The sequence below is a fragment of the Agelaius tricolor genome, unplaced genomic scaffold (assembly GCF_023055355.1).
Source record: "Agelaius tricolor isolate 1412-34295 unplaced genomic scaffold, bAgeTri1.0.p SCAF_13, whole genome shotgun sequence".
In the NCBI taxonomy this organism is placed as follows: domain Eukaryota; kingdom Metazoa; phylum Chordata; class Aves; order Passeriformes; family Icteridae; genus Agelaius; species Agelaius tricolor.
In genome coordinates, this window is record NW_027269273.1 from 10,509,208 (window position 1) to 10,533,379 (window position 24,172).

General features: G+C 37.8%; 1 protein-coding gene across 3 annotated transcripts in view; it reads left to right on the plus strand.

Annotated features, from left to right (window-relative positions):
* LDB3 (LIM domain binding 3) overlaps positions 1 to 24,172 on the plus strand; it is a 114,781-nt gene that overhangs the window by 67,599 nt on the left and 23,010 nt on the right. The window contains exons 7-12 of one of the 3 annotated variants that reach the window (XM_071438702.1): positions 2,787 to 2,956; positions 3,894 to 3,930; positions 17,287 to 17,322; positions 18,659 to 18,856; positions 22,177 to 22,338; positions 23,927 to 24,034. In XM_071438702.1, the coding sequence (XP_071294803.1) occupies positions 2,787 to 2,956; positions 3,894 to 3,930; positions 17,287 to 17,322; positions 18,659 to 18,856; positions 22,177 to 22,338; positions 23,927 to 24,034 (711 nt within the window). Of the gene's footprint in view, positions 1 to 2,786; positions 2,957 to 3,893; positions 3,931 to 7,330; positions 8,171 to 17,286; positions 17,323 to 18,658; positions 18,857 to 22,176; positions 22,339 to 23,926; positions 24,035 to 24,172 lie in introns of those variants that run through there. The other 2 variants (XM_071438699.1, XM_071438701.1) reach the window with 2 other exon arrangements.

The following is a 24,172-nucleotide window of genomic DNA, read 5'->3' on the forward strand; positions in this document are numbered from 1 at the left end:
TTTCAGTGGGATTAATTTAAAGTAATATGCTTAAAGATGCATGATATTTCTGCACATCCACACCCAGATGGAAAGAAATTAAATTACAAAGAGGTATAACAGAGGTATTAACATGGTTATGTGCATCTTTAGGCTGTCTGTAAGAATCAACTGTCACATTTAGGTTTATGAAATGCTCATAATCAGCGATGCGCTCTATTTTACACTTCCATGCTGAGAGGCTTATATGTCCTAGTTATTCATCCACAATATAATTATGTTTTTAAAAAGAAAAAGGCCTGCTGAATTAAAGACAGAGTTGGAAATACTCCAATGTATTGCATTAATTTAGTTCAATTTATATGAGCATGTTTCACTCTGCTGGGGAGGTTAATTCACCAGGCTCCATTTCCTGCCTTAATCATCTACCATAAGGATATTAATATGTCATATTAATGCCACACATTGCTACTGTGAAATTTGTGGTCCAGCTTCCAGCTCTATTTTTTTAACAATGCTTGAGTTAATGGCATATCTGTACATAAACCTTTGAACTGCCTTTTTGTACATAGGTCATAATATAAGAAGAAAGCATTTGAGCTAGAGGATATAAACAGAGGAATTTGAACTGTCTGTGGCTGGCACACCACTGCTGCCACAGTGGTCCGTGGTTGAAATCAGCAGCACTGTCTATCCAGTAGTTTATTATCCACCCTAGAACTGTGTTCAGCTGGGAAATTTGCTGTCCCATACAGCATGTTTTTAAGCTTCTGCAAGATTACACAGTGTGGGGATATGAAGTTAACTGTTGGCCCACATCAGGCAGTCACTTCTGGTATTCATACAGGGCAGGTTCTGGGTGCGAAGCACCCTGAAGTGCCTTGGGGACTTGAAAACAGGGTCACCTTTTGGGGAACATTGCTGTGACAGAACTTTCAGCATAGCCAAGTGTCAGAAGCAGCAGCAGAACAGTCCTGAGGATGTTGCTGTGACTTACTGTTGATATTAGAGAGAATCTCTTTGCCATGCGAAGACTATTCCTGCAAAAGGTGGGAGAAGGCAGAACTCTATGCTTTCCTGCCTGCCTCAGCAAACCCTTCAGCTATGTGTGATGGGCCACAAGAGGAGAACTACTGTTCTCTCTCCCCTCTTCCACCTAAAGAAGGCTGTGGCACCACTTTGTCCATTGCTGCACACAGCAGCAGCACTAATGGAAGTCACTGATGGCAGAGCCTCCCCAAAATAAACAAGTCTGTATTCTGCCTTCTGTACCTGCGAGTGTTTGGATAGTGTAAGGATTGTGGTCTAGGAAACACAAGCTAAAAAAGGAGCTCGAAAATGTTTCTTCCTCCTACAGGCCATCTTTCACGCTGAGGAACTTTTTTACATAACTTGTATGTTTTGTAGCAGAGCTTAAACTGAAGAGTCAAGTTTTTCTCTAAATTCTAAACCTAAGCTGTGTTCCACCCCACTGGTGTGTAGAAACGCACAAAAAAACTTAACTGGGATTTGTACTTTGATGGCTCCTCAGGAAAGGAGAAGTTTGCATATATGGGGGTTATAAATACATGGTATTGTGTGTAAATCCATCAAACCAGTGTTTATTACCCAGTGCTGAAGAAGAGGAGTGTGTCAGCTGGGAAGTACTGATATTTAAAGCACTACCTGGTAACATTTGCATCCCATGTCAGACATCCTGGCTTTTCATGAGTCCTCTCAGGCTTTCAAATCACAGACCCAGATTCTCTGTAGATTTTCTCTGCAAAGTGATGGCATTAACTTTGAGCCTGAACCAAGGAAGCAACTGTTGGACCAAATGGCCCTTAACTTTAAACAGAACTGTTTCTCAGTTTTCATGAAGTTGATCTTGCTGCTTGCAAAGCTCTTTATGGAATAGCATAAAGCTGTTACAATAAATCACTTGCTTCAGAAATAGACCTTGTATTTAGAGCAGTCATGGAGCCAAGTTGATCCAAGCACACATCATTCCCTCAGTGTATATTTCTGCAGCTCTGTTAATAGTTAATTTTAATTCTGCTATGCAGAAGTTGTTTTCACCGGGGAAAAAATACCACCAAAACCTATTGAGTTACTATGCCTGTTTCTAGCCCGCATCATAAATCAAAGCGAGGTTACCTCACTTGTGCTACAGACCTGTGTAGCTTTGATTTTAGGTGTGCACAACTGGATATATCACTTTGCAAGATGATTAAGCATGTTGTAAGATCCTGAGATCCATTCTGTCATTAAAGATTTCAGATACTACTTATATATGCAAGTCTTGAGTGCAAGTCTAGACTTCCTGTGCTTCACATGTTTAGTAGACAATGAATCCAGACTATGGCAGATGGAAATTTAAATCAGTTTGAAAAAGAATCATCTCTAGAAAAAGCTATAAAAGTCTACCTCATTATTTTTATACTGAAATATGGGTTTATTTCTAATTGCAACCTTAAGGTACACTGGCCCAGCACTATAATTTAAAGAAAACATAAAACAGTACCAACGTGAAGTTGTTTTTATAAGAAATAATATGTAACAAGAATGGTCAGAGAAATAAATGGTTTTGCCTGGCCTACTCTCCACATATTATTCTTACCACTGCACACTTGTGTACCTGCATTGGCTGAGGAATCGTGAACAGGTATTTCCAAACAGATTTGAAAGATAACAGGCCCTTTCAGAGACAGAATGAGCCATAACATAAAATTGATCTATGCATTTTTTTAAGAAGTGATAGTTTCAAAGCTATGTAGGGGATGGCTTGGTGAGATACTGCTTCCAACATTTCCCTTTCTGAATTGCAGTGCCCTCCCTATAAAGGATCCTCATGTAGACAGTGCCTCTCCAGTGTATCAGGCTGTGCTTAAAACCCAGAACAAGCCTGAGGATGACAGTGAGGACTGGAGCCGTCGCTCTGCTAACCTGCAGTCCAAGTCCTTTCGTATCCTTGCCCAGATGACTGGAACCGAGTACAGTAAGTTGAATAACAAAACATCCCCCTCATCCTGATTTTAGATTCATGTCTTTCCTCACTGCCCTGGTATTGGCCACTGATACTCAGGGAACACTATTTTCCAGGCTCAAGATCCTGCATGTAACTTGAGGGAACTCAGAAATCATAGTGAACAATCTCATCTTATGCTTTATGAAGAAAATTCTTTTGCCAGGGGCCTCAGCATAAAAGTATAACAGATTGTACAGTAAACGAGCATTTGAGGCCCCACAGTTATTCCTACTTAGAAATCAAGTCTCTGCAGTGTAATCTTTGGGTTTCCTGCAGCCTAGACATACAGAGCTGTCCATTCTTTAGACAAAAATGGTAAACATGTCGACTGTTTTCTGTAACAGTCTTTTAGAGAAGTGACTTCTGGAAGTCAAAAAAAAAATGAATCACCATTTGTATGGAATCTATGTCTCTATCAGCCCTGTTATCTAAACCTAGATCTGATTTGAGTATCACAGAGCTTTAACCTTGTTGCCTTTGGAAATGGTTTTGTGGCTACCTGGTACTAAGCTCACAGGTGGTTCCTGTTGTAGAGAGAAGGAAGGTCAGGGCCTTTTCCCACATCAGGAGGAAATATTTAGCATTCCCTTCCCCCATTAATGTGCTGCTGCTGTCTCTCCTGCTTTGTACAAAACAGCAGGACCTCTCTGTAGAATCATTGCCTACAGCTGTGAAACATTGCTAATAATGAATGGGAAAGTAGTTGTAATAGCTACCTTCCTCCTAACATCCTCCTTCCTGTCCCTAGGGAACTGCTATCTTCATGATGTTCTTACAAATTCCACTACTGCAAAGTCAGCGTGAATGCACCTTTAGATAGTCTTTTTATAAGTTTCTACAGAATTTTAAATACTATAAAGCCGATTCCTTTCTTTCTGTTTTTTAACTGAAGCATTTTTTCCTGCAGTGCAAGATCCAGATGAAGAAGCCCTGAGGAGGTCAAGGTAGGCAAGTCCCTGTGAAAAATACAGCTTTCTCCTTCCTGATAACCCAATAATGTTTTAAAATGGCATTAATTTTAACTTCCTTTATTATATTTGTCCTAAAATATTCTAACACATTTACTTAAAAATCACTAAAGTTAAAATGCTGTCATTGAGAGGCATTTGAATGAGAAAGATAACAAATCAGCATGTTTTTAGGAAAAACAGTGTAAAATTGCTGAAGTGTATGTTCAAATCTGAAAGCTCTCTGCTTATGCAACTTTCCTGTACTTTACTGGGTGTGTGAATGTGATGAGTTCTAAGGCCTGTGTAACTACTTGAATGTGTAAGTGGATAAAAATATGTAATGTTGTGATAGCACTGAAATATGTGAGCAATTTATTTGGATGACCCTCTGATTGACATTTGATTCTCCTTAAATGATATAGTAAAGGAGTTGTTTCCATTCATACCTATAATCATTGGTTTATGTTTTGTTTGGAATATATATGACCTAAATTTGTAGAATATGGAAGCACAGGACTGCTTTTGCTAATGGATAAATGTATTTGTTTCGTATGATGTATCAAAAACACTGAAAAAGAGGATATGTTCAGAGATATAATATGGAATTAAAGATTTATCATCATCCTGCATAGCCAGGAAATAGATGTATTAAATATTATTATGTTGAGCTTAAAAACTGCCGTTGAATCAGAAGCATTCTGCATGCAATCCTTAGTTTCTGCTTGCATACTTCAAATCCCTGGTTCACTTTAGGTGCTCTAAGCCACCGGGTGGGTTTGTGATGTGTTTGGTACTCAATCCACCTCTTCTTTTTCTATTTTATATTTTACTGCCCTGTGGGTTCTTTAAAGGTTCTGAACTTTTGATCACAGTGCAGGTTACTAATGTTGAGTCAGTGAAAAAGAATCTGCTGTCTTCCCTGTGAGAATACAAGAGTGCTTTCAGTTGGTGTTTGCTGTAAGCCCTCCACTGCAGTTCACCCAAGTTCATGGCTGGGTGCCTGAACATCAGGCTTGACATTATAGCCCTCAGGGATTTATTTCTTCCCTCAAATACGTGAGCCAAATTCTCATTACATGTATTGTGCATTATCTGTTTTGATGTAATAGCACACGTCCAAATCCTTATTATGATGGGATTTAAAGCATTGTGCTGAACTTAACATTGCCCCATTCATATCTGAGAGTAATATGTGGTTTTAAAGAAATAATCTTTCTAGGTTTAATCTGTGGCTTTGGAAAATAGAAAATAGTGGAAACTTTACATGGTATGAGATATGTTGACAATAATTACCTGATAACACATCAACACATGTAAATTGCACATTCTATCCAGTGTAATTCCAAGTACATGAGTACATCCACTATGGTTTGCACATTTTCTGCAGTCTTTAGGTATCACTGTGTTATTCTTTTCTTGCCCAAGGATGCTTCTGGTAATGTTTGGGCACAGCTGAACAGGTTTAAGGTGTGCATTGGTAATAGAGGAATAAGGGAGCATGTGTAGGTAGTTACACAGGGACAGTGCAACTGGTGTAAGCTCTGGTGCAAGGAATGAACTGGGGTCTCCTTCCTACCCCACTGACAGCACTGGCACCATCTGGGTGCTTGACACCCACCTCAAACATTTGGCAGCAGGGTCCTGGCTGTGCAGGCATCCATCACTGTGGCCTCAGACAGGCTGAGAGCAATCTCTCTCTAGTGCTTTCTCTTGTGTCTTTGTGTCAGCTCAGTGTAGCCAGCAGGAATTGCATGGAATGGCGATCAGGTTTCTTCCAAACACTTAGGAGTGCAGGGAAGAAAGATGTAGCTTATTTTTGGCAGAACTGTTTTACTTTAAAATAGTCACTTTTAGATTGCTGCTTCCAACTTCATGGCATATGTTCAAAAAAAAACCCATAAACTTGGGAATTTGGGTGGCAGAACATTCCTGTCAGTTAATATTAATGAGTGTGTTGTATGACTGTCCTTTGCTCATGCTGCTGCTATTTTGAAGGCACACATAAAAATATAACTTGCTATGAAAACTTTTCATTGCTGGTATGATCATTGTTGTGGAATAATTTCTGGAGAGATGGGATCCATTTCAAGCCAAACAGATGTTTTTAGATACCTTTTCCTTGAATGGAGGGGTAATATCTTCAAAGCAGTCAGGAAGTTCTTAAATTGTAAGTCAGACCCACTGGAGCTAGTATATTCTGGTGTAGCTGAAAAAAAATGCCATCAGAAAGGTCCAGCTAGAAATACTTTGTCTCCTGATTACCTAAAAGCATAAAAAATAGTTTGAGAAGTCACACATCAAGACTCCTTTAGGACTGTTATTTGCATGGCACTGTGTTACTAAGCTCAAAAGATTTAGAAATATCAGTGAATTTGTTGGCATTTACTCTGTTTATTGTTTTGTGCTTTCCTCAGCCTGAGGAGTAAAACCAGCCCAGTCTGCTCCTTTGTGTTTGGCTGGTTTCACTCTCAAGTTCCACTGCATTAACACAATTAATTGTCTTGTGTTTTGAGTGTAAATAATGAGGAAAAAATGACCTTGTTTGCAATGACTGCAAAAAGTTTTGTAAATAACGAGAACATTTTCTTTTTCATTCTGTTTGATATACTTCTCCTTGACTATGCTATCATCTCACATCTTCCTTCTTCCCCTTTTTATGTACAAAAGCTGAATTTAAGCTATAGGGCATCTAGAAAAGATAAATCCTGAGAGGTGCTGAGCATGGCTCGAGCACCCCAGTCTGCAGTCAGGGGTGGCAGGAGGTGGCCAATACTTCACAGGACTCTGCTTTGAAAATCCCCTCTTGTTCTCCTTTGTGACACAAATGACCACAAATATCTATGCAAAATGTCTACACTAATACTCACTAATTCTGAGGAAGCTATACAAGAGTAGTGCTGAAACCTGGGGTTGGTGGTCCTGGCAGGAAGGACAGCAGGTTATATATGGGCTGACCTAAGTGTTAGAGAATGGAAAATAATTTGCATTTATTTTGCACTTGTATGAGTTAACCTTCACTGACTCCTCAGTTGTGTGAGAGGAAGGGAGAAGCCAAGAGAAACTGCTGGGAGGAAAACAATGGGATACACTGCATTTCTAGCAAAAGCAGCCCTGTAATACCAAGCACAAGTCAAAGAATAAGAAGTTATATCAAGTTACTTCTCAGAAATAAATCACTGCAAAACCTTTCACACATGGTCCAAAAAGCATCACCCAGCCTTCACTATGCTGATTTGAAAGCCGAGGAAAAAATCCAAATAAATTGCCACTGTCCTAGTTGTAAGGCAGAGGAGTGGTAGCCATGGTCCCTAACCCCTTTCTTTCTCCCTCCTTTCTTTCTTCTGTGTATGTGTGTCTCTCTCTGTCTCTGTCTCTCTCTTTCCTCATGCCACAGGGAGAGGTTTGAAACGGAACGTAACAGCCCACGCTTTGCCAAATTGCGCAACTGGCATCACGGCCTGTCCGCGCAGCTCCTTAATGTTAAAAGCTAAACGGCCCCGGCCGAGGGCAAACACAGGGTCCCAGTAACACATTAACTGCTGGCCTGACTTAGAGCCTGAGCCTGCCACTCGTGCAAAGATGTGCTACTAGGCACTTGGTTTCTGCTGTTAGCCTGTTAGCCATTCGCTCTCACCAAGGGTGAAATCATGACACAACCCAGGACGTGTTCTTCATGATAAAGTAGCTTAGCTTTTTTTCCTTTATTATCTCAAACTTCAGTATACAGCAAAACGTCACTATTGTAGTCTCTTGACTTTAATTCTAGAAGAAAATGAGAGGGAAGTTATTGACAGTATTTCTTTAGAAGGAAAAAGAATGAGATTTTCACAGAGTTTTACTGATGTAAAGATAATGAAGTAAGAGAAAGAAAATTGAAAAGGAAAACTGATTGGCCTAGACTTTGCTAAATGTATAACACAGTTTGCATAGCTGAATGATGCTGTTTGAAATAAGATATTAGCAATGTGAAGTTATATTTCAATATATTATACTGGCAAAAGTCATTTACTGAAACCATTGCTGTAAGTTTTGTGTTGGAAACTTTAATTTATCATTATATGGAAGAGAGGTAGCTGAGGTTGCTCAGGATCTGCAAGGAAATGATATTTTGCTAGAGGTGATTTAGGAGTGAGAAGAATATATCATACTGCTGGTACACTGAAGCTTTTAAAAGCATCTTGTAAGTTTTAAGGAATATGTTGCCCATTCTGTATTGCTCTTGCTTTGACTCACATTTTTTTCTGTATATAGCAGCATGCTTTATCTGAAATAAAAGGTTTTAAAACTAAAATAATTCTGTGCCTATTTTACACAGTACTTTATTCTGTTTTAAAACTTAACTGCTTCAAGAGATTATTGAAAGAAGGAGAACTTTTCTTTCCCGAATATAAAATTTGGTCAAAAAGCTTTCTATTATTAGCTGTAATTATTATTGACCTGTAAGTTGTCTGAATTGGAATAAACCTGACAAAGCAGTTGAGTTAGGTACCTTTATCTGGTAGCAGTAATTCCAATCAAAGGGATTAGTGCATGAGATCAGATTGAAACTATTACACTTTTTGCTGCTTCCAAATTTGTCTCAGCAGTTCGTACAAGAACCAAGTTCATGCAAACTCCCATTTTTTTTTCTGTGTTATAGAAATAAGGAAATGCTACTGTTCATGGAGAATTTTGCATGAATCAGCCAAATACTGAAATGTTTAAAGGTTTAGCATACATATATAAAAAACCTTATTCTTCAGTATTACTTAAGAGTACATAAGCACTAATTCCTTTTAAAATGCATTTCACTTTTCCTAGCTGAATACCAGAGCACTTCAGGACATGCTACTTAATTCACAACATGCATTTATATTTTCCTTATGGGAACATAAACAGATTCTGATCACACTATTTTATTAGTACCTATGGTAAATCAGCATTACTGCATAAATAAGAGCAACATTTTAGCTTTTCCTGATTGTTGCCAGGAGCAACCTTTGGTGTGAACTTTACTTTATATGGGAAATTTTGATAGAATTTAAAATATCAATAGGCAATTAAGATTTTTTTCATAAACATAAAATGTACCAAAGCAAAATAATCTTCCAGTTCTAATTTTCAGCCAAATTGAATGTTTTTATGAATTAGTAATACAGTCTCTTCATGGTAATAACAATTGTGCATCCTTAATGTTTTATGAATATAATACAGATACTAGTCATTTCCAATAGTTCTAGTGCATGTTTTAGAATGAAAATGTCTAGATTATATCTCAATGTTTACACTTAATGTTATTTTGAAAGGTATTTCAATGATATAGATTCAGTGCATATAAACCATGTAATAATAGAATTGGAATCTAACATTCTCCAAGCTTGTAGAATGTCAATTCTTTATGCAGTTACATGGGGGAAAAAAGCAAAAGGAAACAATCTTGAATATCTGGCAGCTTTTAGAACTGCTGCAATGTTAAAGATCTTTTGTGAAGGTGCCTTCATTAATCCTTACAGCAAGATTTTTACTACACCATATTTCAACTGCTTAGCCCAATCCCTTTTTAAAATCTCACAAGTGATGGACTTTTCATGTTAAAACTGTCAATCAAGTACTTCTGTGTCATTTCTTTTTTATATATAGACCAGTAATTCCTCAGCTCTTACTCCTTAAAAATCTTTTATGTTTTCATGGTGATCTTCAAGTCCAGAAAATTAGTGTTATGGATCTTTTTTTGTATAGCTCTGAAGAGGCCTTGTTTTTGCTTCCTGAGGAGGAGGCAGACTTTGTAAGGCAGAGAAATTGGCCTGGATTTCTCACTCTACTGCATATCATTGCTAGTACAGGAACAAACCTGGGCCTGATAAAAGAGCATTAAAGCTTTGAAATAACCAGTAGCTTTGTTCTAGTGAAAGGGCAAGCCTACCCCATTATGTTTTAGTATGTTCAGGCTTATCTCCCTCTGTGTGGCTTCTGAGTGACCAACCCCACCTTGCAGTGTTTCCTGAGCACTTGCAGAAGTCTGCTGTCCCACACAGGAAATTCAGTCACAATTAATGGCAGTGAGGCTTAAAATAGGTTCCTGATTGAAGACTCAATGAGTCATGTAATTCTTTAAACCAGCACTGATGATAGGCAGGTGTATCTGTCCCATGCTGAATATATTTTGACCTGTGATGGCTCTGCTGAGCAGAGGACAGTGGTTGGTGACAATACTGTCTTCTAAGTAACCTCCATGCCAAAAATAAAGTAAAACACAGGATATGGGTAGTCATATGCACCCCCTGCCCTTCCCAATATTGCCAGTAAAGCATAGTGTTATAAGCATTTAATGAAGATACAGCAAAGCTGATGCCAGTAGGAATCAAATCCAAAAGGCCTTCCAGGTAAATCTGCTTGTCTGGTTCTGGCACAGGGACATGCTCCTTTTCTGCTGTGGTCCAAAGCTGTTTGATCTAAACTAACCTGTCTCCTGAATCCTGCTGCCCTGCCTCCTGCTCCAGCAGCCCCCTGACCTCCTGCAGTGCTCAGTTTGCAGCAGAGGCACTGACTGCATGCAGTGTGTGCTGATGGGACGTGGCTGCAGTGTGGCTTTAGGACAGTGGGTGTGACAGCTTGACCTCTGATCCTTTCATGCATGACAAAAGGACAAAAGGAGGAAGGTTCTGTGGCTCCTTCCCTTGCCTCCCTCTCCTCATGCCTGCCTGCACAGGAAGGACAGTGTGTTTTTGCTAGGTAATACAGAGGTCACTTCATTGCAGTTTCTCTCTCATTATGCACAACTGGGTGGAGTATATCTTCCAGAGCAAGGAACAAGTATTTCTGGTAGTACTTTATCACTTTTGAAAGGTCCAACTCTTGCACATCACAGAGCTTTCTGAAGCCTTCCTCAGGGCAGAAGAAGTGACACCAATTTTTCACTTGTGCACTCCGGTTCCCACAGGAGCTGAGTTGATGTTGTAGCTTCTTTAGCTGTGTCTACCATGAGCTTCAGTGACTGGGATTACCATTATATGTATCAGAAACTTAAATGGATCCTTACACAAATTTGAGTTTGCAAAGTTAAAAAGCCAGAATTTTGGTATGGTGCATGGTATTACCGGATAATTACTTTATTTAACCAGTTTGCCTTTAGTTGACAGCTTTCTGCAGCATACATGAAAATTAATTGACTAAAACTTGCTCTCAAGCACAATAGCATCCTTGTTCTATGGCTGCTAATCAAAGCCACCTGACACCATTAAGACAAGCTAAGGCATCTTGACTTCCTTCCTTGGTTGGCCAGAATTTCCAATGATTAACATTGCTGATCTGCCCAATTGCCAAAAACCTCCTATCTGCTGCTCAAATTACCAGAATTGCTACTTTTTAAAAGACATGGCCTATCTTTCCTCAACAGCTTGTGAAATAAAGCAGACTTCTCTAGGTAGATTTCCCACTTAAGGAACATAATAAAAAAATAATAAGCACATCAATTTAATATCTTCTAATTCCCACTTACCTTTTAACACCTGAAGAGTGAAAAAAGTGTAGGAACAGTGAAATAACTCAATTGTCTCCATGGAATCTTGAGTGAAATCAGGGGAGAAAATTGATCATATATAAAGTCTTTCTTCCTCTAAATACTCCTGGAGGTTCTACAGGGAAAAAAATTATTAGGGCATTGTAAATCCCTTGTTTCCAAGTCAGTTCCCTATAGAATAAACTGGTCAAAAACAGTGTAAGGTACAGTGTATCCACTTCAATGTACCCACTTAAAATTGAAAGAGTGAAGCCTCCAAATGCAATTAGAAAGTACCATTGAACTTTTCTCGAAACAGTTCATAAAGGAAGTAATGCATAAGCTAACAGAGCCTGTTAAAGCTGAAATTAAACTTTGGGTGTGGATGTACTGACCTATATGTAGCATCTTATCTTTACCGCCTCAGTCTCCTGCACGTTCCTGTCCACCATGTAACTTTTGCATGATCAGAAATGAACATTAACTTTCATTTCTACTGTGCAATCGTCAGCTGATGCAGGTGGCTAACCAAGACACCAGTGCTGCCTTTCTCTCTGACTGCTCAGTCCAAAAAGGGAAAAGCAGTTCTAACATGCAGCAGATTTTCCAACAAGAATTGTAACTCAGAGACACTCAGCTGGGGTCTGTGGATCATCAGCCTGGCTCCAGCTTTGCTTAGGGTGAGCTGGAGCACAGCACTGGCACTGCTTCCTTTTATTCTGCTTCTAAATTGCATTAATGTCAGCAAAATTACCCTAAATACTAATAACTTCCTAATAGCTCATTTCCATGTAAGCATTTTTGTTGTAGCTGACCCAGAATTTTATATGATTACAAATGAGAGAGAGGGAAGGTAAGAAAATCCTTGAGAGAGTTTATGAAATAAAATTTAATCCACATTCTGAAAAAATGACAACCATTCTAATTCATATCAATTAGATATTTGATTCAGGAACTGAACAGCTCAGACACATTGCTGGGTTTCAGGGGCAGCTTCAAACTTAGTTTAATGCCATGTAGAGGAAATATGAATTTTCTTATCATCAATGTGCACAAATTAAAAAGTAGGTCTAGAAACAACCCCCTGAAAGTGAAACCTCTGAGTTCTTGTTCTTTCCTCAGCTTCCCTGGAGAAAAGTGAAGTCACAATGAGAAAGAACATTTCAGTGAGAGGGGAATAATTTCCTGGCATACAAAACCCAAACTTGTTGTGCATTGGTTTTGTCTGTAGTGGTCAGGAACACAGACTGAGAGTTTGGATCCTGTGCTCAGGGGCCTGGTGGCAGATCCCTGCACTTTATACTGTGGGGCTGTAGAAAGCTACAGGAAAACATTCAATTAAATCGATTTGCATTCTTAAGGCCAAGATAGGGAATAATTATCTGAATTAAATCCCAGCTCCAATTGCTGCACATGCTCAGAATTTTGCAGCCTTTCTTCTTACTAAAGTGATCTATTTACCAATAAGATAAAATTTAAAATTGGAGTTCACGTGCCAAATATCACGCTATAAACCTTGGGCAAGGAAGGTAACCTTTCCCCAGCACTAAGGCTGCTGTATGTCCAGCTGCATTTATTCTGTAACTGTTAGACTTAACAGCAAACCTGTAGGTGCCACTAAAATGCATTCATAGGAGGGATTGGCTTGGATTTTAGTGAGCTGCTTTGATTGAGTTCCATACTATGTGTTGAGAACGAGCTGCTGGTTGTTTTCCACTGAATCTATGATAATGCTTCTTCTCTTCTGTGGCACTGTCTGCACAAACCAGGAAACCCCTATGAGAAAAGTATTTCACTGTTTTGGAAAGCAAACATAGTAGGATATATTGCAATTGTTTCGGCGTGGGCTGCTCACATTCTTAACTACAGTGGCTGAAAAAGAGAGACTTGCTCTTCTACTCCTTTGCTGAAGTGTTAACTAAACCAGCATGATAGTCATCTTCTGTCCTCTCCAGCTAATTGCCTGTCATTTCTTTGTTTGTCTTCTGGTGTCTTTGTTAAAATAACAGAAATATAGCATGGGGGAGAAAAGGCAAGCAGCCTCAATAGTCATCTGACCATGGAAAAATTCTCAGCTGCAAATACAGAAAGGTAGAAATAGCCTCAGTGGATCAGAGCAGCAGTTAATCTAGCTCAGTGTCCAGTTTCCAACAGTGTCAGTGTTTCATGGCTTCAAGACAAAAAATGTTTGGAAGGCAATTATAAAATAGCTTTCACACAACTTTACTCCCAGACACTCTATCAGAATTTCTTTAAAATTAGTTTGTTAGTTTTACTTCTTAAAAAGAAATTTTATTTGTAGGCAAATATGCTTATATAAATATAAGTACATGCTAGGATGAAAGTTATAAGTTTGATTAGTCCTGCAAATCCACACTATACTACTAGAAAAACAGAACTTTTAATTTCAATAAATATAGTCCCTAATAATCTGTATGTTTATATCCCCTTTGAAAAAAGATTGTATATCTGTCAGACTTGGTAGAAGACTATATTATTGGGTTCTCAATACAGTAAAATACTGATGAAATGAACAGATATATTTATTTTAAAAATAAAGGAGGATGAACTGATTAAAGAGGGTGAACTGATACTTTAAATAATCAGCTGGGGTTTGGGAGAGCTTATTTGAGTTCTTTACACTGCTGTGGACTTGCTTTTAGACCATGAACAAATCTATTAAGTTTTAGTCTCTCATTTGTAAAATTAGAAGAATAGTCTTGCTCCTATACTTGAGAGTATAGAGAAAAAACTCAATTAGAATATTTGCTTTTTGCTTCAGTACTGAATGAGTAGTTGAAAGACCATGTGGGCCCTCAGGACACTTCATGTTTTTATGTCACCAGGTCTTCATTGCCCATCACAGGATTCTGTCTCCACATTTTAGGGGAATAGAGCAGAGCTTTTCCAGAGAGAAGGTCTATCTATCTAGAAGATAGATCTTAGATCTTCTATCTAGAAGAAGGTAGATGGAAGGTGCACCAACTCCACATTTCAGCTTGCCTGCTACATGTACATGTTTGGGGATCTTTTGCATTTGGTTCCCAAAAATAAAGTAGAATGGGAAAGCATTCCAGCGTCCCATACATACAGTTCAGATTTAACCTACTCATTTACTGAAAATTCTGAAGATTCTCCAGGCTACTTTTAGGGTCCAATAGCACACGCAAGTTTGGCTTGCAAATGAATTTTGATTTCTGTTACTCAAACTATTCTAACTCTTGTTGATGTGTGCGAGGGAAAGACTCTATTTCTATCATTTCACTCTGCCTTTAGCATCATATCATGTAGCATATCTTATGAGAAGAAAACATTTCATAATTTGTACTGTGTAATGTCCTGTGGAGTTGGGAAGACAGTATATTGCTTAAATAGATCTTGTTTGAAATACAGGTCCAACATTTAATGAAATCTGTGGGAGTTGCACTGTTCTCTCAGAACAGTCATTGACTGAGGCCCTTCTATCAAAAGCCATTTCAGTGGGGACTAAAAACAACTGCAGACAAAAAAAAAAAAATCTCCCACAGTAATTTTAAATCTCTCCCAGATAGCTCAAAACTATTATCCACTACTGTCAGTTATTGCAGCAGCCTGTGTAGGCAGAGATACAAACAGCTCATAGTATTCTGAGCCAAATTCTTTCATGTTGTGAAGGTATTGACTTTACTGAGCCTGCCCGAGGGATGTATTTGGCTCAAAAGTAAAGTTATTTCTGCATTTAGTTAGCAAAAAATGTTTTGATTGTAAAGGCCAGAAATCCAGTCATTGGTTCCTTAAAATGCAAGTATTGCCAGTCAGAGGCACATCTGATCTTGACCCTTTCTTCTTGGTAACCAAATGGGAATTACTCCTATTGACTGGGAACGGAAATAGGTCCTGGAAGCAAAACCATGAAGAAGTGTTATATGTCTTTGAACTCATTTTCCCCTTTACTCTGTGCCTTTTCCTTTGTTTTATTCTGTGGAAGTATTTTTACTATACTTCTCTCTCTATTTTAACCTTCACAACTCCCCTGCCATCGTCACTCAACATTATCCAATATTGTACACTTGGGGAAAAAGATTTTGTGAAATACCAACCTCAAAGTGACCTTGAGTCAAGTGACTTTTTTTTGCCTTGTTCAGTGTAGCCACAGCTATTGGAGCAGAAATGTTAGGATCAGATTAATTGTAACAACAGAGGCTTAGCACTGCTTCAGCCTGACCCCAACTGCCTGCCTTTTGGTCTTGGCTGTAATTTCTCATGGAGCATTTGGCAAGACTGGAGATAAATAGTGCTGTATTTTGTTTGCAGGCCCTGACTGTGTTCTTTAACATTGTTGCATGATGATGGCTCTTGGTAAATTAACAGTTCCTACACCTGCACAGTCTCTAATCCATCCTCCTGCACCTTATTTCATAGCTGGCATTGCAGTGAACTCACAGCTTGGTTACCATAAGGACAGTGTTTGGTTTCTCATTGCTTCAGAGTGGTGAGCCATCAACCTTGTTGGGGGATTTCTGGATTTCTGTTCAAGGCAGGCTCTTCTGACCACAGGAACATCTTATTCCGACAGGCACATCTGAGGGGCCTTTCCCAACTTCTGGATTTCAAAATCTGGCTTCAATTCATATATTTTAGGGCTATATTTTAGTTAGAGGTTTTAAAAATTCATAGAGAACACCTATGCCCAAGCCTTTGCTGATCTTAACTGGATTGGTTTTTATAACTTTCTTGGAATGAACTAAGGAGAGAATATGTGACTGTACATATATATGTAAATGTATAAGTGGAAAATATTAAGAATAGCCTTCCAAGCATAATGGAAGTTAGTTAAGTAAGTTAATGATTGGAGCCCAGCAAATCCATATAAAAAAGTGCATGTATTCCTTTTTTGTTTTCCAAGGATGCTTCAGAAGGTTCTGTTAGGTAAATGAGGACATTCACTTTGTGGTTTGTAATTTTACATGCCACTTAAGAAAAGTGTTCTCATTTGGCATATTTTGGCTTTAAACCTGTTGAAATTTCAGCACAGCTCCTTAAATAGGAAGGGATGCAATCACCCATTAAATTGCTAAATAGTGAGACTATCTCAATTACTTAACTAACTGGATTTCAAAATTAGGTGTTTAAGGCTAATGGATTCTATTCTTTATGAAATTACTTGTGTCTTAACTTCTTACAGATAAACAATTGCTTTCATTTGAACAGATCAGTTATTTTTTAAGTGTGTATGTGTGTTTACAGAATAACAGCCCAGTTCTCTGTCAGTGAAACTGAGGCTGATTTAATCCTCACCTCAACAAAGGTACAATTTCCAGTTGAAGGAATTGTTTCTAATCCAATTTAGATTGAGAAAAGTAGTATTTGGGTAGGGCAGAGAATTTTTAAATTATGCCAGGCATATGAAATCCTTTTTGTGTAAGTCTTTGTTAACTATTTAACTGCTTATCACTTCAAAATATCGGGTCCATGAAGACTGCCCAGCTCTGATTGCTATTACTGCTTGGATTTGGCATCCAAGTATGTTCTGCTGGAATGCTATTGAATTCTTTTTTAAAGGGAAACTTATTAAAGTCAAAACTATTCCTGAAATTGTATACACACATACAATGTCTCATTTGTAACTGTTAATTTTCCTTTTATTTTACTATTGAAACAAAGTTGTTTGCAAGTGATAAGAGATATACAGCAAACTTGTATATCTGGTGGTTTCACCTGGAAAGCTGAAGAGGCTTCTCACAGCTATATTTACGAGCAACCACTCTAGGATGCTTTTTGCAACCAAACATTTCTCCCCAACCCATGTTCTTCTTCCCTGGTTGTTTTGGGTTGGGCTTTTTGCCATTGCTGGCAATTGCATTTATTTCATACTGTATCCCCTCCTTTCACAGAGACAAGGAAAACCTTGCAGCAGCATCAGAAAACAGGTAATGTTTGCTGTGTTTGATTTACTTCCTGTTAAGATTGTATCTTCACTTCCTTCATATTGTTCTTACCTCAAAAACATGAAATTTATACACTGTTTGAGCAGATGATGAAAGTACAGGCTTCAGCTAAGTGGGTTCATTAGACATTTCTTTCTCATGCACTGTGATGTGGAACAGGTGGGGATTGTGTTTCTCAGAAATAAGAAGTTCTAAACCAAATATTCTTGAAACAGAGTATTGTCAGTTTGTGATGGAGTTTTAAGAACAATATCCATTTTAAACTTGATCTGGACTATTCAAGATGTTTTTAAAATCTAAATAAGATTATCTTTTTAAGAACATTTATATGTCAGATCTTGATTGATACTCAATGGTTATGAGGTTCAAAACAGTCCCTCTGTAAGTTCTTTCATGTCAAGTTGTTTTCTCACAAAGGATCTCAGAAAATTTTGCAGTTAAGTATAGAAATGTGTTGTTTTTGATTAGTTCATTTATTAAACCCCCAAGTACTGATACACAGGTATTTCTTGAGTGAATCTGACCAATTGTTAAATGGAGCAAAGAAAGACCTCTTAGTAGTTAGTCATGAAAAGAATTTTATACTACTGCTTTTCTCTTTGTTTTTGATTCCTGCCTCAGTGATATGCAACCTCTTTTTCTTTTTGGGGTTTTTTTAAGACTGCTTATATTTGGACAAAGGTTGCATAGTTAATATCTGAGTGCAAGCATTATTTGTTAATAATGACACAAGTAATGGCAACTGGCACTTGAACAGTTGGGAAAATTGATTTTTATTTTTAAATTAATAATTTTAAAAAAGAAGGAAATAAACCCCTTGATTCCTGAGTATAAATTAAATTGTAAAGAACAAGCAATGCATGTTAGAATTTCACCAGCAGTTTCATTTGTGTAAAGCCATTTATAGGACTATGCAGCTGCTTCACTGAAATCTCCTTTTCTTTTAACTATTATTTTATTTTGCCAGGAACAATTTCTGATATAGGTCTGGTGTTATTGTCCTCCTATGTTGCCTTAATTTTGTGTGATCTATCATACCACAGCCTTTCTCCACCTCCATTACCATCACAGCTCTGCTTATTTTGATATTCATAGCAATATGATTTCCAGATTTAACGCAAGGTACCTTTTTTAATTTGTCAAGTCTTTCCTGGTCTTAAGCAGTAATTAACCAATGAACTATCAAGATTACTTCATCTGCATTGTCATTATGATCTCCAGCTCCATCTGTGGCTGGAATTCTGTCTGTTCCTCAAACCCCTGCTATTACCTAGGAAATGCCTTGTTTACAAACACCCTTGTAATCTCTGTCACCCAGGCCTACAGGTACCGCGCATGCGCCCCAGTATGTGACCTCGAGTATTTGGCACCCTCCTAAGTCATCCACCAGGGATGCCAACACTGCCAATGCTCAGCCAGTGGCCTCCAAGGGCTCTGTGAGGCTTGGAGCAGGTACAAGCCAGGGGGAGGCCGGTGTTGGCCAGAAAGCCCCTCTTGCTTCATCCAGTAACCAAAGGTACACTGTGCCGTGTAACTGCATCACTGACCCCGTTTGGAGCTTTGCAATGGTTTGGTAATAACAACCTCTAACTCCTTCAGATGGAAATGCCCATTGCCTCAAAGGCCAAGGTTCCAGTTCTTCCAATTCCAGTAGTTTCTGGTTCATGTGGATGTGACATTTTCAGTGGCTCTTATAGGATCACACCTACAATACAGAGACAAGCCATTAAGCACCTTTAGCAGAGAAGCAGCAGCTGATATTTCTGTATTTTCAGTGGTTTCCACAAACATTCCCATATTCAAATATTAAATCCTACATTTACAGCTTTCTCTAAATACTTTCTCTGGCACTTTTTTCTACAAATGATGCTATAACAGATTTTTTTTCATATCCATTTTAGTTTTGGTTTTCTATATTTTTGATTCTTTGCAAGTGATCTGTTAGAGGATTAGAAAGACAAAAACCTTCATGCATCAGATAAAGGAGACTAAGTGCTGTTTTAATCATCCACTCCTTGTTATTGGGATAGAAAATCTCAGAACTTAGGACTTCACCAAGAGAAAAAAGTATAGATTATACTTATATTTTAAATGTTAGAGTGCATTTGTTGCTGTGTTCTCATTATGGTTGTTAACCATTATTATCTTCTTAACCTCTACTGATCTGTGTTCCTTTTCATGAGTGAAAATCAGCTGAGAAGAGATGTGTGTTTGTTTTCATCCACCTAACTTACTTTTATGTTTGTTACTGCAAATATGAAGATGTTTGATTTTTTTCCATGTCTTTTAAAATACAAAGTACTGTAAAGGTTTAAAGTCTACAAAATTATTGTATTTAAAAACCGACCAACCAACCGAAAAAACACTCTATATGTCATAAGCTGTTGCATTAGATGATCTTTTTTATAAAGCAGCAATCACATTTATCAATTCTTGAAATTCTTCTGTTCTTGAATAAGTAAAATGAAAAATCAGACTGAAAAACTAGAAAAGAGGAGGAAAAAAACCCAGTTCGGCTATTGTATTTGACAATATAGATAAAATTATGTAAAAGTTATCGTTGCTAAAATTAAGACCAGTCAAGTCAGTCTCTTTCTATAAAACTGTTTTGAAAATGTTATCAACTGCCCATAATTTATGTAACCAAACCACTCTGATTTTTATGGTTATAAAACATTTCATTTATATTTATTTCAATTCCTTGTTCTGATAATTAACATATTCTACCATGAAGGAAGGTAAGCAAGCCTCTAACATGTTAATCACATAAAAAGAAATGTTACAAATACTATGCAAGATAAAATTTGTTTGTATTTCTTTTAAACGTTAAAGGGTATTCTATTATATTTTGGTTTTATTTTATTTATATGGGTTTGTTCTGTTCAAATCTGTCTCCACACAGGTCCATGTCCACACATATGGATTGGGTTTTTTTACTTTCTTTTCAGTATTTATCACTGAATATGTACTTTGATTATTTTGTAGATGGTTACAATTAAATTGCAATTAATTAAGTTCACTGTTCTCTTCAAGGTATGAAGTCTTGAATCTTCTGAAATCTGTAGTAAATTCCTTTTCACGTCAGTGCAAATAGACAAAATGGGTGAAATCCTAGTTTGTGTTTGTTTTTAACACATACATTAAGTTCCATTTTTATGTGCAGCATAGTTTTAATCCTTTCCTCTTTGCCAAATCAAAGATATGTAAGTATTCAAGATGAAAACTGTGACTCCACAGTTTTAATGGGGTAATTCTGGTACCCACTGTAGCACAGGGAAAATTTCACAGTGTTGAAATTTAGTACCAGATTAGCTGTGATGGATAATACACAGCTACTCTGTTACACAGGCTGTGAAATTGATAGTCTCCTGGTTAATTGGAAGAATTTACATCATGAAATGCATCAGGATGGAAGAAATCATCTGACTCTCAAATGCATATTACTATGGAAGAACTTTTGCAAAACTGTTACAAAACTTGGTGTAAGGATTTGAAAGCCAGAATTGCAAACTGGATGATTATTTTCAGGAACTTACTTATTATCTGCATAATTGTAGATGACTCTCCATAAGGGAGAAAATTCTGATTTCCTGCTGTTGTTGAGGGCTGTATTCAAATTTGAGGTTTGTGGGTATAACACAGAAGATTGTCCTGTGTTGAAACCCTCAGTTGAAGCCATAGCATGAAGAAAATGCACCTAGTATCTGCTTCAGACCAAAAAAAAAAAAGCCTCTACAAAACTAATCATTCCAATTACTTCTGGTTTTGACAGGACAATCTTCTGTTTCAGCTAATCAAACAAAATATTCAGCTGAATTTAGACACCATCCTGTAGACTATTGAACTCTAGAAGAGGAGAAGGACAGGGGAAACAGGACAGTCCCTTGGAGAACAAGGGGTATCCCAAATTCAGAAGTACCAAACACTTGTTCTAGTTCCTGAGGAATATAACTTGTGAAATCAGTACTTCTGAGAGAAGCAAAAGAAAATATGAGATAATTTGCACAATGGAGGGTAAATCTGCTCAGGAAAAAAGGCTGAGAGAGAGAGAGTTGGAGGGCAAAGGTTGGCTGAAGAAACAGCTGTGGAGCTGTAAGGTTTCTTTTGTTATTTGGTACTTGCTCTGCTCAGGAAGGAGCATTTTGGGCATTTCTACCTTGAGCAAGAGAATTACTGAATTCCAGCACCCTGATAGGAGTAATTTATAAGAACACAGAGATGTGACAATATACTTATGACTTATGTCTAAACAAGTAGACATATATCCATTATGTTTCTAGGCCACTGCTCATGGACAAGACAACTATGTACAGTGATGCCCTGATTTAAAAAAATAACCTGCTAACTTTGTTCCATTTGTCTGTCTGTAAGAGATTAGTAATTCCCAAATTTGAGGGAGGTGATGGAAGACATTAATAGATCAACAGGTTACTTAGATGATCACAGGATACAAGACTAGATTATTAGTTTTCAATAAATTTGATGGAATTTATACGAGTTCACAAGACTGTGACAGGCTCTTCACAGCCATTTCAGTCCTGGCTGCCACATTTCCAACCACTGGCATCAGTGGGAGCAGGACTGAAGTGCTCTTTAACACCTGGGGTAAATTTCAGTCAAGCAGGACCAATGCTGCATTGCAGTCTGAACTGCACAATGGAAAAGGCTGAAGAAATATCTTTTTTTTTTCTTTGCATAATTGTGCTTTTCCCTCAGTAACCCAGCCAGCTACTATGTTTGCAGCTGCAGGTTCAAACATAGTAGGTTTTATGCTCTCCATGTCAATGCACGCCTTCTTAAGATGCTTCTTGTTTTATTTAATTGAACTCTAATTAGTACCCCTGTTGAGCATGCCCCGGTGGCTCCCAGTTCTGCTGCTCCTGCACCACATGCTTCAGCACCTCAGCCTGCTCCTGCTGCTCCCAGCACAGCCAGCCTGATGGCAGCACCAGCCACCACCTCAGTAGTGCAAGAGGCTTTCTCATCCTCCTTCCAAAGGTAATGCTCCATTGCTTTATACCCCTCTGGCTTTGGAAATGCTGCATACACATTCTTAGCTTAAGAATGTAGTATGAAAAGCTGTAACCTGGTTTATATGCTTTTATATATTTTGGGGGGATGGCTTTTTTAGGAGTTTTTTTTTTGATGTGGGGTTGTTCATGTTGTTGTTCATGACGTTGTTCATGTTTGCATAGAATTTGCAAAATAAAACTGCCCTAAAAATAACTTCATTTTTCAGAAAGCAAGTCTGGGCTTAAAATTAGAAATGTTTTTACACTATTTATAATAAAACCAAAACAACTCTTCATTTTAGTTGCAGTGAATGAAGATTCTTTTAATAGTGTTTCTGCGGTAGGACAAGAAATGGAAAATCAGAAAATGTCATTTACTCACATGATTGAGCTTACTGTGTCACAGCAGATATCAGTAAAACATGGTGGACACTTGATGATTGACTTGCTCTCTAAGTTAAATCAATTCATTTCTATTAGATTTATCTGATCTTTTTTTCCTAATGAGAATTAGCCTTTGAGCTGAAGTAAGTTTCAAGGAGATGCATTCCTAACACTTGTAGCACAGTGGGAGTTACAGTTGTATATGAAAAACTGTCAGACAGCTTGTGAGGAAATGTGTGGGATTTCTACAGCTGTCACTTACATTACAGTCATGTTGGAGATAGTAAGAGTGAGTCTTTTGGTACATAATATTCTTTTATCTTTGAAGTTTGCTACATGAATATTCTGAAAAGATGCCTATTTTAACATGCTTTTAAAATCCAGGGAAAAACACACTTCCAGTAATATAAAAAACTTATAACTGAGACCTCAGAGGTATCATATTTTAGGTATGTATAAATGGAATTGGAAATGTTCTCTTGACTCTACTTCTTAATTAATTTGTCCTAGTTGACTTGCATTATGTGTATATACCAACTAAATAGTTTTTCACTTTAGTCAGATTTTACCTAGCCATGACCTACGAGAATGCAGTGGTTTTATTCCAGACAGCAAAGAGGTTTGAATAAGGTCTTATGCTTAAATTCAGAACTGGCCTGAGAGGCACTTCCAAATAAAATCATGATAAGGTTTAAATAATTTTTATCCCTCAGTTGAAACCATAGCATGAAGAAAATGTACCTAGTATCTGCTTCAGACAAAAAAAAAAAGCCTCTACAAAACTAATCATTCCAATTACTTCTGGTTTTGACAGGACAATCTTCTGTCTGGGACTGTGCACAGTAAAATGTTTCTCTTGTATTTAGACTCAAACACCTTCAGATCTTTCAGATAAAAGCATGTATCATTGACAAAAGTCCTGTCCTGTAATACTGTTTTTCTTAATTATTGATAGTCTGCTTTTAAAATGTTTCCATAATGTGTGCATTTTGCCTTGTGTTCTGTAGGAATGTGCTTGGTTGTGCTATTCTGTAAGTCTGCAGATGTGTGCTACAGAAAACCTGTTCCTGGTAACTATGCAGCAGTCTTCCTGTATCTGAATCTTGCCAGAGCTTGGTTCTGATGCCATGATTTGTGCCCCTGTTAGATCATTTTGTTCATGCTTTCATGCTTTTATGTGTCTTCTGCAGAGTTCTTGCAGCCCCCAGCTCTCTTTCCCAGCCTAAGCCTTTCCATGGGCCCAAGAACATGTCATTAGCAGCTTCCACTATTTCATCTGCTATCTCTTCTCAGTCTAGGTACATCTGTAAAGCTCTCTTCTTTTAACCTAATTTGTTTTGATTTTGTATTATGCTCTCTGACATGAGGTTTTCAGTTTCTGAAGGGATTGAATTGGGAGAGAAAAAGCACAATGTGTTAAAAGAACAGCCCCTTCC